This window comes from Mobula hypostoma, chromosome 5 (genome assembly GCF_963921235.1).
Source record: "Mobula hypostoma chromosome 5, sMobHyp1.1, whole genome shotgun sequence".
Lineage (NCBI taxonomy): Eukaryota > Metazoa > Chordata > Chondrichthyes > Myliobatiformes > Myliobatidae > Mobula > Mobula hypostoma.
The window spans coordinates 18437233-18451015 of record NC_086101.1 but is presented as its reverse complement, the minus strand read 5'-3'; the positions used below and the strand labels follow the sequence as shown (position 1 = coordinate 18451015).

At 46.1% G+C, this 13783-nt stretch overlaps 1 protein-coding gene across 2 annotated transcripts in view; it reads left to right on the top strand.

The window, feature by feature from the left end:
- gabbr1b (gamma-aminobutyric acid (GABA) B receptor, 1b) overlaps positions 1 to 13783 on the top strand; it is a 282459-nt gene that overhangs the window by 217264 nt on the left and 51412 nt on the right. For both annotated transcript variants that reach the window (XM_063048134.1, XM_063048135.1), the window contains one exon: positions 9623 to 9773. In XM_063048134.1, the coding sequence (XP_062904204.1) occupies positions 9623 to 9773 (151 nt within the window). The remainder of the gene's footprint in view (positions 1 to 9622; positions 9774 to 13783) is intronic.

Here is a 13783-nt window from a genome sequence, read left to right as displayed (position 1 = left end):
AAAAAGTTGACTGTTTATTCCTCTCCATAGGTGCTGCCTGACCTGCTGAGTTTCTCCAGCATTTTGTGTGTGTTACTCAAATACCAGAGGTTGTGCATTTAACGTGAGAGGGGGGAAAGCTTAAGGAGGATTATGAGGCAGGTTTCCTTTCACACAGTGAGAGGTGGGTGTCTGAAACAGGCTGATCCCTGTGAGACACAAGGTTAAATATTTTCAAAACGCTTTCATCAATAGCCTTGTGTCCCAAGACCATGGTAAAGGGATGGGATAGAATGTGAGTTCCTGTTTGGTCGGTCGGTGGGGTTTACATTGGGACTGAATCAGAGCTTTGCAGTGAAAGGGTTACTGCTGCAGATCAGTAAGGAGTTAACACGTCACAGGACTCGGGTGAATCTCAGCAGTTTGCGCTAACAGCTCTGTCTGTCTGTGTGGAAATTAATCACATTAGTCATGCAGCGTTGAAAGCGGAAAAAAAAGACGGAGGGAATTGGAGCAAGTGCACTGTGTGAACTGGAAAAGGCACAGCCTGGATCGGATGTATGACAGCCTGTTTGGTGCAGGGAGACGTCAGCAAGCGCTTACTGCAGGGACTCCTGACCGCGAGACCGGATACACTCCAGAGCCCGGCTCTGCCAGGTAGCAGGCCCTCTGTTGCCAGGGTACTAGAGCCCATCTCTGCCAGGGCACCAGAGACCCCTCTGCCAGGTGGACAGGAGCTCTCTATTCCAGGACACCAGTTCCCTCCCTCCATCTGAGGACCATTCCCCTCCCCTCTATCAGGGGACCAGTTCCCTCTTCTCCATCAGAGACCAGTTCCCTCCCTCCATCAGGGTCTAATTCCCTCCCCTCCATCGGGGACCAGTTACCTCCCCTCCATCAGGGTCTAATTCCCTCCCCTTCATCAGGGTCTAGTTCCCTTTCATCCATCGGGGACCAGAGCCCTTTCCTCTACCAGGAGACCAAAGCCCTCTCCTCTGCCAGGAGACCAGGAAAATGGTGGATACAGCACAGTTCATCGCAGGAAAAACTTTCCCCACCATTGAGCACGTCTACAAGGAGTGTAGCCACAAGAAATCAGTATCCGTCAAAAAGGACCTTCATCATCCTGGCCAAGCTCTCTTTGCACACTTTCCATCAGGAAGAAGGTACAGGAGCATGAGGTCCCACACCACCAGGTTCAGGAACAGTTATTACCCTTCAACCGTCAGGCTCATGGACCAGTGTGGATAATTTCACTCACCACAACAGTGAACTGTTGAACTAATCAATAAGCTTCAAGACCTTGGCCTCAACACCTCGTGTGCAATTGGATCTCCTCCACAATCTCCATCAGCCGTGTGCTTAGCCCCTGCTCTATTCGTTTTATATTTATGACTAACAAGAAAATCTGCAGGTACTGGAAACCCAAGCAACACACAAAATGCTGCCCGAAACGTCGACCGTGCTTTTTCCCATAGACAGTACCTGGCCTGCTGAGTTCCTCCAGTATTTTGTGTGTGTTGCTTACAGTTATGACCGTGATGCTAAGCACAGCTCCAATACCATACTCAAGTTTGCTGATGTTACTGCTGTCCTTGGCCGAATCAAAGGTGGTGACAAATAAACATGTTTGAGAGGGATTGAAAATTTGTCTGAGTTGTGCCAAAAGAACAACTTCTCACTCAACGTCATCAATAATGGCATTATTGGCTTTAGGAGCAGGAAACTGGAGTTTCACATGTCTGTCCTCATTGGAGGATCAGCGGTCGAGAGAGTCAGCAACTTTAAATTCATTGCTGTTATCATTTCAGGGGACTTGTCCTGGGTTCAGCATGTAAGTGTCATTACGATGAGAGCATGCCAGGGGCTCTATTTCCTTAGAAGTTTGCAACGATTTGGCATGACATCTGGATCTTTGACAAACCTCTATAGATGTGTGGTGGAGAGTATAATGACTGGTATGGAAACACCAATGCCCTTGAACGGAAAATCACAGGTAAAGCCCTCCCCACCATTGAGCACATCTACAAGGAGCGCTGTTGCAAGAAAGCAGCACCCATCTTCAGGGACTCCCCACCACCCAGGTCATGCTCTCTTCTTGCTGCTGTCATCATGAAGAAGGTACAGGAATCTCATGACTCATACCTCCAGGTTCAGGAACAGTTGTTACCTCTCAACCATCAACCTCTTGAACCAGAGGGAATAACTCCACTCACTCCATCATTGGACTGTTCCCACAACCTATAGAGCCACTTTCAAGGAGTCTTCATCTCATGTTCTCGATAATTATTGCTTATTTATTTATTCGTCTTTTGTATTTGCACAGTGTGTTGTCTTTTGCACATTGGTTGTCTGTCCATCCGTTTGGGTGTGGGTTTTCATTGATTCTACTGTGTTTCTTGGATTTACTGAGTATGCCTGCAAGAAAATGAATCTCGGAGTTGCAAATGGTGACACATATGTACTTTGTTTCTTTTATTTGCACCGTTCGTCTTCTTTGCACAGTGGTTGTTAGTCTTTGTGTGTAATTTTTCATTGATTCTACTGTGAACTCCTGCAAAACAGTGAATCTCAGGGTAGTCCCTGGTGACATATATGCACTTTGATAATAAATTTACATTGAACTTTAAACTTTGAACCAGTGACCTCCTCTCAACCGGGAGAGCCTTACCAATCCAACCATCCCACACCAGTCCAGGCCAAGCATGTTGCTCCAATCCTGAGCCAGTGCCTGAACCCACATGGCCCACTACCATTTCACACGTGCTGCTCACCTACTGTAACACTGAAGCGGACAAAATGTGGGACCAGACCAGTCCCTTCGGGTACACACCCTGATCCTGACCTCACCCATGAAGCCTCATCCTGCAGGATCACGTAAGGTCGCTGGCAGTGAGGGGGGGTAGAAGAGAGCCTTGATTTTCTCCCCCTTTTACGGGGAGGGTGATGCTGCTGGTTAGGGGCCCTGGAACCAGAGGTCACGGGTGTCTGTTATCTGGAGTAGAAACTTCTTCATTCTGCAGATGATGAATCATCGTGTCACAGAGCTACACAGCACAGAGACAGACCCTCATCACAGTTTCTGTGTTGGCCCATCAGTGGAATTCATTCCTCCCCCCCTGCACGAGGCCCGTGGAGACTCGGTCACTGAGTTCACTCAAATCAGAGAGGGACTAGGGTCACGTGGGGAGGACAGGTTCTTGAGCCAGGACATTGACCCTAACCTTGGTGAAGGTCAATGGGCCCAAATGACCTGCACTTAATCAGTTTCTTGGGGTCACAGTGTCAGCCCAACTTCATGCTGAATAAAATTCCCATCTAAGCTAATCCCATTTGGTCCATATCCCTCTAAACCTTTCCGCTCCATGTACGTGTCCAAGGTCCTTTTAAATGTTATTAATGTACCTACCTCAACCTCTTCCCCTGGCAGCTTGTTCCATGTACTGACTTCTCTCTGGGTGTTAAAGCTGCCCCTCAGGTTCCACTCAAATCTCTCTCCTCTCCCCTCTCACCTTATACCCGTGCCCTCTCACTCTGGGGAAAAGCCTGTGCTCCTACACCCTATCTACAGTATGCCCCTTGCGACTTTGTACACCTCCCCCCTACAAGATTACCCCTCAGTCTCCTATGCTCTAATGAAAAATATCCCAATCTGCCCAACCTCTCTCCATAACTCAGTTCCTCGAGTCCCGGCAACATTCTTGAAGATCTCTTCTGCACTCATTCTTTATCCAATCCTGATCCAAAAGATAGCACCTCCAGCCACACAACGGTTCCCACTGGGAATATCGGCTAATGTCAGAGACTGCAGAGAGTTGGTCCTCCTGGCTATAGCGAATTGGACATGGTTTGCTATTGTCACGTGTACAGGGAGACAGTGAAAAGCTTGTCTTGCATACTGTTCATACAGATCAGATCATTACACAGTGCATTGAGGTAGAATGAGGAAAACAATAACAGAATGCAGACTTTAGTGTTGGAGCTATAGAGAAAGTAAGGTGCATGATCTTGACGAATTAGATTATGAGGTCAGGGTCCATCTTATCATCCAGGAGTTTGTTAGCCATCGTTGGTTCATGCGTCAGGCTTTTGTATCCTCCGCCCCATGGGAGAGGGGGAGGAGAGAGAATGTTGGGGTGGGTGGGGTCTCCGATCATGCTGTTTTACTGAGGCTGCCAACCGGTGGTGTAGTGGCATCAGCACTGGACTTCGAGGCGGGTGGTCCCAGGTTCGAACCCAGCCAGCTCCTTGCACCCTTTCCATCCGCGCCGGGTTGAGCGTCGAGCTGGCAACTCGGCCTCGTAAAAGCAAACAAAACGCTAAGGAAATGGCAAAAAAAATGCCGCCCGGTGCACCACAAGGAACAGCAAGAGAAGTTTAGCCCTCACATAATTGGAATTGATATTGGTTTATCATTGTCACGTAGCAAAATCCAGTGAAAAGCTTGTCTTGTATACTGTTCATAGCTATCACAGTGCACTGAGGTAGAACAAGGTAAAACAATAACTGTAAGCGGAATGAAGTGTAACAGCTGCAGAGGAAGTGCAGTGCAGGCAGACAATAAGGTGTAAGATCATAATGAGACAGATTGTGAGGTCATCTTATCTAACAAGAGGTCCATTCAATAGTATTATGCCAGTAAACTGTAGCTGAGATCTAGGGTTAACTCCTGGATAGGCAAAGGGAGGGAGGACACACTGTGTAGCCCCTCGTGCTCTACTCCCACAGAATCTAGGCCTGGGGAGATCCCACTGTGGCTGGAACCAGGAGAGCAGGTTGGTACCTCTGTGTGAGTCTTCAGCACCACGAAGGTGATTACAGATCAGGCAGCTGCCTGCGGTGCTGTGCACAGATCGAAGCATCATGGAGCTCACTACAGCAGGCTGGAGCTCCAGTAATTAGCCGGAGATTCTGCTACTCATCAGTATGGCAGCCATCAGAGCATCCCAGCTCCGTACGACCCCCGCTTCAGGAACTGCGTCCATCCGCATTGTAAATCAGACCCCAGCTTGTAAACCAGTCTCCGTAACTGCTATTCTACACAGAGTTCAGATCCTGAACTCCTGGATTAAATCCCAGCCTGTAACACCCTCCCATGTCCACTACTCTGTGTATAAAGCCCCAAATCCCTTACTCAGATCTCAGCCTTTAACTCACTACTGGAGACCTGTTATACCATATATAAGCCCCTTTGACCCCTGAATTAGATCCCAGCCTGTAACTAACTCCCAGGAATCGATTATTCTATATATATCAACCTGGTGAAACCGTGGATTGGATCCTAGCCTGTAATTCACTCCCAGGGCTCGAGTACTCCATGTGTAAACCACCCTGATCCCCTGGATTAGCTTCCAGTCTATATCTCACTCTTGAGTATCGATTTTTTTGTATTAGACCTCAGACTGTAACTCAGCGATCTGTTACTCTATATTTTGACCTCCGGAACCCCTGGGTTGGATTTCAGCCCAGAACACATTCCTATGGATTTATTAGCCTATGGCTCTGAACCCCATGTTGGATCCCCCTCCCCGTTGATGTCACTCTGAGGATGGGGAGTTGTTTGGTTTGCATGGTAGAGATGGGGCAGCTTTGTTCCTGGGAAGGTGGTTGGGTGGCTGAGGCTAGTGGAGACCCCAGTGCTGCCAGCCGGTCTGGACGAGGGACCCTGTCTGTACCGAGCCATCACTGGGAGCGTGGGAGGAAGGGGCCCGTGTGTCAGAGCTCTGTCCTTCTGTTCCCATGGAAACCACTCGCAGTCGCACTGGCGCCCAGCCCGCTCATTTGGGTCGCCATGGCAACCTGGTGGATTGCCGCAGAGACTCTGTGGGCCGTTGCCATGGTGAATTCAATGCCGGAGAGCAGTTCAGAGCCGAGCTCCACAATGGGCTCCCTTCAACGCCACGGGATAAAGGGCATCATCCTCAGGGTTCCTGCAGCCTCCGCTCCAGCCCATGTGTTCCCGGGGTGGGATATTAACTCTTCCCCCTTACTGCTCCCTACTCACAGTCGGACACTGGCCTGTAGCCAGGGCAAGGATTAACCCTCACCCACCAGTCTCCAATCACAGTCAGACCCCGCCTGGACCCAGGGCAAGGATTAATTCATTTCCCCACCACTCTCCAATCACAGTCAGACCCCGCCTGGACCCAGGGCAAGGATTAACCCTCTCCCACCAGTCTCCAATCACAGTCAGACCCCGCCTGGACCCAGGGCAAGGATTAACCCTCTCCCACCAGTTTCCAATCACAGTCAGACCCCGCCTGGACCCAGGGCAAGGATTAATTCATTTCCCCACCACTCTCCAATCACAGTCAGACCCTGCCTGGACCCAGGGCAAGGATTAACCCTCTCCCACCAGTCTCCAATCACAGTCAGACCCCGCCTGGACCCAGGGCAAGGATTAACCCTCTCCCACCAGTCTCCCATCACAGTCAGACCCCGCCTGGACCCGGGGCAGGAATTGACCCCCTCCCCACCACTCTTCAATCACAATTGGACCCAGGCTGTACCCAGGGCAAAAAATAGCTCTCTCCCCACCACTCTCCAGTCACAGTCAGCTCCAGCTTGTACCCAGGGCAGGAATTGACCCTCTCCCCACCATTCTCCAATCACAGTCAGACCCAACCTGTACCCAGGGCAAAGATTAACCCCCTCCCTACCACTTTCCAATCACAGACAGACCCAACCTAAACCCAAGGCAGGGATTAACTCTAACTCTTCCCCCCCCCCACCACCCTCTACTCACACTTGAACCTGGCTTGTACCCAGGGCAGAGGATTAACCCCTTCCCCATCACTTTCCAATCACAGTTGAACCCAACCTATACCTATGGCAGCGATTAACTCTACCTACCCCGGCCCCCCCCCCAACCACTGCCTACTCACAGTTGGATCAAGTTTATATGCAGGGAAGGGATTAACCCTGTTCTTCTTCATGTGCCTGCGTGCTACACGCTTGGGTGATCATGGTTTTCCACATCGAACGATCCCTCGCAGCGTCAATATCTCATACACTCAGATCTGTTAGTTCTTTCACAGTGTCCATATATTTTCTTCTTTGCCTTCCTCTTCCGTGTTTCCCGGGCATGCGGCCTTGTAATGTAAGGCATTCTATTTCTCCCTTTCTGATGACATGGCCCAGGAATTTAAGTTTCTTCTCATTTAATGTTCTCATTAGAGATCTTTTTGTATGGGCACATTGGAGTACTGTCTCATTAGTTACCCTATCTCTATATGATATTTTCAGCATTCTTCTAAGAAAACACGTTTCTGTTGCTTCTAAGTTTCTTTGGAGTTCTGGTGTTATAGTCCATGTTTCGGAAGCAAACAGCAAGATTGGCCAGATGTTACGTTTTAGTAGCCTAAGCCTTGTTGTCATAGAAATGTGTCTATTGGTAAAAATGGGTTTCAGTTTTTGGAAGTTGGTTTTGGCAATGGCAATTCTTCTTTTTATTTCTACTTCTACCCTGTAACCCACCACTATCCACTCACAGCAGGACCCAGCCCATAACTAGAGAGGATTTAACCCTCTCACACACTACTTTCCAGAGCGGGACTCTGGTCTGTACCCAGAGGAGGGGATTAACCCTTTCTCCCACTACTGCTCCCCCATTCAAAGTCAGAACCAGCCTGTACTCAGGGAAGGGACTGACCCTCTCCCCTCACCCTAACTCTTCAATCACAGTCAAACACTGGCCTGTACTCAGGACAGGGATCAATCCTCTTCTCTACCGTCACTCTCCACTCACAGTCAGAGACAGATTGTACTCAGGGAGGGATTAATTGTCTCCCTGACCCCAGTCTCCAATCACAGTCAGACCCAGCCTGTATGCAGGCCAAGGATTAAACCCCTTCCTGCCCCCAGTCTCCAATCACAGTTGGAGACAGCCTGTACGCAGGGGAGCAATTAAACCTCTCCCCCACCATCGCTCTCCATTCAGAGTCAGACGTACTCAGGAAGAAATTAATCCTCCCCACTGACAGTTAGACACATCTTGAACTCAGGGAGGATTAACCCTCTCCCTCACCACCACTCTCCACTGAGAGTCAGACACAGATCGCAGGTTTAAAGTTTCCCTTTATTTGTTATATGTGCATAGCAATATCCGAACATACAGTGAAGTGCGTTGCTTGCGTCAAATCAAATCGGCGAGATTGTGCTGTGTCAGCCCGCAAGTGATGACACGTTTCCAGTGCATAGCATGCCCACAACTTACTAACCCTAACCTGTACGTCTGTGGGATATGGGAGGAAACGGAGTCCCCAGAGGAAACCCACAGTCATGGGGAGAACGTACAAACTAACAGGCAGCTGCAGCTGCAACACCTAACGGGTGTTGCCAGCACTATAGTAGCATCATGTTCACCACTGTGCTGTCCAGGGTTGGTGAATAACCCTTTCACCCATTGCTCGCTACTCACAGTCAAACACCGGGCTGCCTGTTCCTCGCAAAGTAATGTACTCCTCTCCCCACTCTGTGTAGCATGGATCACCCTGTTCAACACATAGTCATCGACCCGATGAATTAAACATGAATCAAATATCAACGAGGAAGTTAATAAAAATCCAGAGATTATAAATTGAATCTGATCAAGGAAATTGGATATGTAATATACATGTAGAACAATGGGTATGAGAGAGTGTATTGCGGCTGGAATGTAATTACGGGGTTCTGGGGATTTATATATAGATTAATGAATACATGAGGTGTCACAGGCTGGAGTCTGGTTGAGCTGAGAGTGATGGTTCCACTAATTACACCTTCATACCCTGTTCTCTAAAGTCTATAATGCTGTGACATAGTGCGAAAAGCTGTTAAAATACTTGTTTCTTCCTTCCCCTTTTATTTCTTACCTTTCCCTAGTAATTTTATTTCATGGATATACTTGATTCATAAAAAAATCTGTATAGAAAATACAAATTCAGGTCAATACATATTTTGCAGTTGGATCAATGATGCCATAGAACCATAGAACACTACAGCACAGAAAACAGGCCACTCAGCCCTTCTAGTCTGTGCTGAAACATTATTCCGCTAGTCCCATTGACCTGCATCCAGTCCATAACCCTCCAGACCTCTCCCATCTGTGTACCTATCCAATTTATTCTTAAAGCTTAAGAGTGAGCCCACATTTACCATTTGCCTTTACTTCCTCTCTCAATTCTTGTCATCTCTTATCCCTTTCTGTCTCTATATTGCTTTTTCCCTCCTTCTCGCTTTCTGCCTTTATCTCTTTCTCTCTTTCCATTCCTCTATCTCTCTCTCTTCCTTTCTCTCTATTTCTCTATATCTCGTTCTCTTTCCCTTTCACTCTCATAGCTCACTCTCTTTCCTTTTCTTATTCTCTCTCTCTTTGAAGTATCAGCAGTGGACCCTTTCTCTTGACAGTCAAACAAGCTGCTGTAAGGACTCAGCAAGCTGAGCAGCATCTGTGGGGGGAGAGGAATGGTCATCATTTCAGGTTGAAACCGTGCATCAGATCCTAAACTTTCTACACACTCCTCACACTCCTTGAATCCCAGTCCTGATGTGGGGTTTTGACCCAAAACACCGACAAACCCCACCGGTTGCTGTTTGAATCTGAGACCGTCCAGCAGTCCCTCGTGTCTCCAATCCCTTGACCTCTCTTGTCCTCTGTTCACAGGTGGTGTCCCACCTGCCGACCACACCAAGGTCATCCCTACATTCCGGTACCTATCACAGAAGCTCTTTGTGTCTGTCTCTGTCTTGGCTGGGCTCGGGATTTTGCTGGGAATCATCTGCCTGACCTTCAACATCTACAACAGTAACGTGCGGTGAGTAGGCGCCGGGGAAGAGGCTTCACCGAATGTGTCAAAATCAGAATCAGGCTTAATATCACCGACTTAATGGGTGAGGCAGCAATGTAATGCACAGAAATGATATCGCTATAAATTTAAAATAAATGAAATGTGCAAAAGAAAGGAATGGAGAGGTCATGGACATTCAGAACTCTGATGGTGGAGTGGGTGGGGGGAAAGAAGTTTTATTTATTTATTTATTGGGGGTTTTTTTGTCACATGTACATCAAAACATGCAGTGAAATTCAAAGCATACAGTTTGAATCAAATAGAATCAGTGAGGATTGTGGTGGCAGCCCGCCACACTTCTGGTACGAACAAAGCATGCCTGCAACTTACTAACCCTAACCCGTACGTCTTTGGAACGTGGGAGGAAACCGGAGCATCCGGAGAAAGCTGTTCCTAAAATGTTGAGTGTTCATCTTCAGGGTCCTGTATCTCCTCCCCAATGGTAGTAATGAAAAGAGGACATGTTCTGGGTGGTGACAGTCTTTAGTAATGGACGCTACCTTCTTGAGCACCTTACCTGAAGATGTCCTTAGTGGTGGGGAGACTAGTAGCCGTGATAGAGCAGGGTGGATCTGTAAGCCTCTGTTAAGGTAGCCTCTTACGATCCTCTGCATTGCAGCCTCTGTACCATTACCGATGGGCCAAATTAACCAGAATCCACTGGTTATGTCTATATATACAGTGGATTAATTGGGCCATCAGCTAATTGGGACATTCGCTTATTCGGGACAACTCTTAAAGAATAAAAACAAATCGAGAAAATAGATGGGATCCCTTTAGTTTATTGGGACACTATGCCACTTAACTGGGGCAGGAGAAGGCCAGTTATGTGCACTTGTGTGGCCATTAGAAACTACACTGTGCTTAGAGTGAACAGTTGTGTCAGTTGCGTGTGCTTGTGTTATGTTATCTATTAGGCACGTCAGATGCTGATTCTAAAAGCTGTCTATATACAGTAGATTCTAGTTAATTGGGCCATCAGTTAATTGATATATTTTTTAAAATTTTGACTTAAAAAAAAATTGAGACCCTTGCCAAGATGCCTCGAAAAGATTTGACACTAACCCAAAAAAATACCCTGCTAGACCAAATTAAAATCCATCTGCCTAACACCACTCATTGTTAGCTGGCAGAGATAACGGGAGTGCTGAAATCTACAATTGCACACACGATACATCAGCAAGATAAACTGCGAGAAGAATGGGCATTGCAAGAGGGACAACAGGGAACACCCCAAAAACGTAAGCATGAAGCAAAGGATCCAGCTGTTTGAAGTGGCCCTCAATCGATAGCTTTTCATTGTAACTGGATGGGGTGTGCATTTCAGTGGACCAATGTTAAAATGCAAGTCAGAGGAGTTAGCTAAAAAGCTGGGTCATGAAGATTTTAAAGAAATAGATGGTTGTCTTGATGGAACTGTAAGCACCACATTAGATTCAAGAAGGCACATGGCAAGAAGGGTAGTGCTGATGTTGCAAGTGCAGAAACATGGAAATTTACAAAACTCCCCGACTTGCTTCAAAAATTTTGCGTAGATGATTCTACAATGCAGATAAAACAGGCCATTTTTAAAAATCGTGCCAGGCTGGATGGTTCCCTTTGCTACAAACACACAACACAGTTAGGTTCAAAGAAAGCAATGGATCGTATAATAGGATTGTGCAAATATGTCAGGAACTGATAAAAAAAAAAAGTTGGTTATTGGGGAAAGCTCGATGCTTCAAGGGACTACGAATGAATGGTTTACCAGTCAGGTACTCTGCTAATAAGAATGCGTGGATAACTTCTGAAATTTCTAGAAAATGACTGATGAGTTGGGATATGGAACTACAGTGGAAATCAAGCAAAATTCTTCTGCTTGTTGACAATTATGCAGCACTCCCTGATGTAGAATGTTTGCGAAACATCCAGCTGGAATTTCTGCCTACTAATGCAACATCCTTGGTGCAACCAATGGATATGGGAATCATAAAAAAATGTTAAAACGTATTGCGGAAAGTTGGTGAACCACATTCTCAAAGCAATTGAAGAAAATGTACTAATACCTTTAACAGCCAAGGAAGTAAATGCAAGGGTTAACCTTCTACAGGCTGCACTGTTTGACAATGATAGGTGAGAAGTAAACAGCAAGATACTGTGGTCTCAAGCATTCAAGCTTGGAGGTGCTGAAAACAGCCGGGAATAAAATGAAACGATTTCACGACTTCAACAAGTTAGGAACTATGTAGAACTTGAAGGTATCAGCAGTCATTTTAAATGTTACAATGAAAATGAAGATTTGGGGATTCATTCGTCAAAAGCATTGTATCAAAGCACCAAGGCCAGGAATATGAAGGTGAGGAAAGTGATTAGGATGACACAACTGAACCAGGGCTAGGAAATTTATTGTTTGATTATGACACTGCTTCAAGCAGGAAGGCAATGAAGACACTGGGTGCCTATACTGATTTTGTTCATTTACAATCAAAAGAATGCACTGGCGTATACTTGAAGAATTCCTCCGTCAGTAGCTATTAGTAACCAATACACAGCTTTAGAGTACTGTATTAGTTTTGTTTATATCCTAATTTGTTCTGTATTTCATTTAAGTAGATACTTTGTTACTCAGTTTAATGGTAATTTGTCTTTCTTACACCGTTTTAACTTTCCCTAAAACTTTGGATAATTGTGGCAGCCACTTAATTGGGCCAAAACATATTGGTCCCGATGTGTCCCAATTAATCAGAATCCACTGTATTAATTGGGGCAGTACATTGATACCAGTACATTTTGGCCCACTTAAGCAGCTGTCCCAGTTAGATGAAGTTTCATGAAAATAGTTGAAAAGGCATAAAAAAGACAAACAACCAGTTAAGTGAGCAACAAAATATCCATTTAAATGAAATACAGAACAAATTAGCACACTCTCAATGCTACTACAGTACTATAAAATTGTGTAGTTGTTCCTAATAGTTATCAAAGGAGGAATTCATCCTGTCGTGTAGGACGCGTCCAGGGAGAGATAGCACCTCTGGTTAAAGGGCTTGTTATTGTCTCCATTCTGGAGCAGATCACTCACCTTTGGTTCCCATCGGAAGCTTACCTCTCATCTGTGGCTCCAAGTGGATGTTTGCATGTGACGGCAGCCGCATCCCGGTACACTGACAGGCGGGGTAAACCAGGTGAGGGTAGCCAGTGGGTATCATACCCCAGTAAAATAGGGACATGCATGTGAGGTCATATCCCGCAGATTGGATGGATGAAATCAGTAGTGAGATGCAATGGCCAAGAAGGCAATTGTACAATGTTTTGTGCTGAGCAAAGGCAATGACAAGGCACAGAAGTCATGGTTATCCACTGCAACTAAGGAAGACTTCAGTCTGTGACAACTATTTGTACCACTGGACCCAGACTTCCGAGGTCAAGAGAGTGGATCTGTCCCAGTGCAAAGGCTTTTCCACTTTAAAAACCCTCCCGCACAGGTTTCGCTGCCATCGTTGAATATGATGGACAACCAGCACACTGTCGTGTTCTTTTGATTGATTATAAGTGAATAAAATTAGCACAGACAGCTAGTGCAGATAATGGACTGCCTTCATACAATACTTTCAACAATTGTATCCCCCAAATCTTCATTTTTATTGTAACGTTCAAGATGAATGTTGAAAACATTAATAATTCCTACCTTGTTGAAGTAGTGAAATACAAAAGATGCAAAAGTTTGGGCACCCCTTGTCAAAATTTCTGTTACTATGAATAGCTAAATGAGTAAAAGATGACCTGATTTTCAAAAGGCATAAAGTTAAAGATGACATATTTGTTTAATATTTTAAGCAAGATTACTTTTTTATTTCCATCTTTTACAGTTTCAAAATAACAAAAAATGAAAAGGGCCAGAAGCAAAGGTTTGGGCACCCTGCATGGTCAGTACTTAGTAACACCCCCTTTGGCAAGTATCACAGCTTGTAAATGGTTTCTGTAGCCAGCTAAGAGTCTTT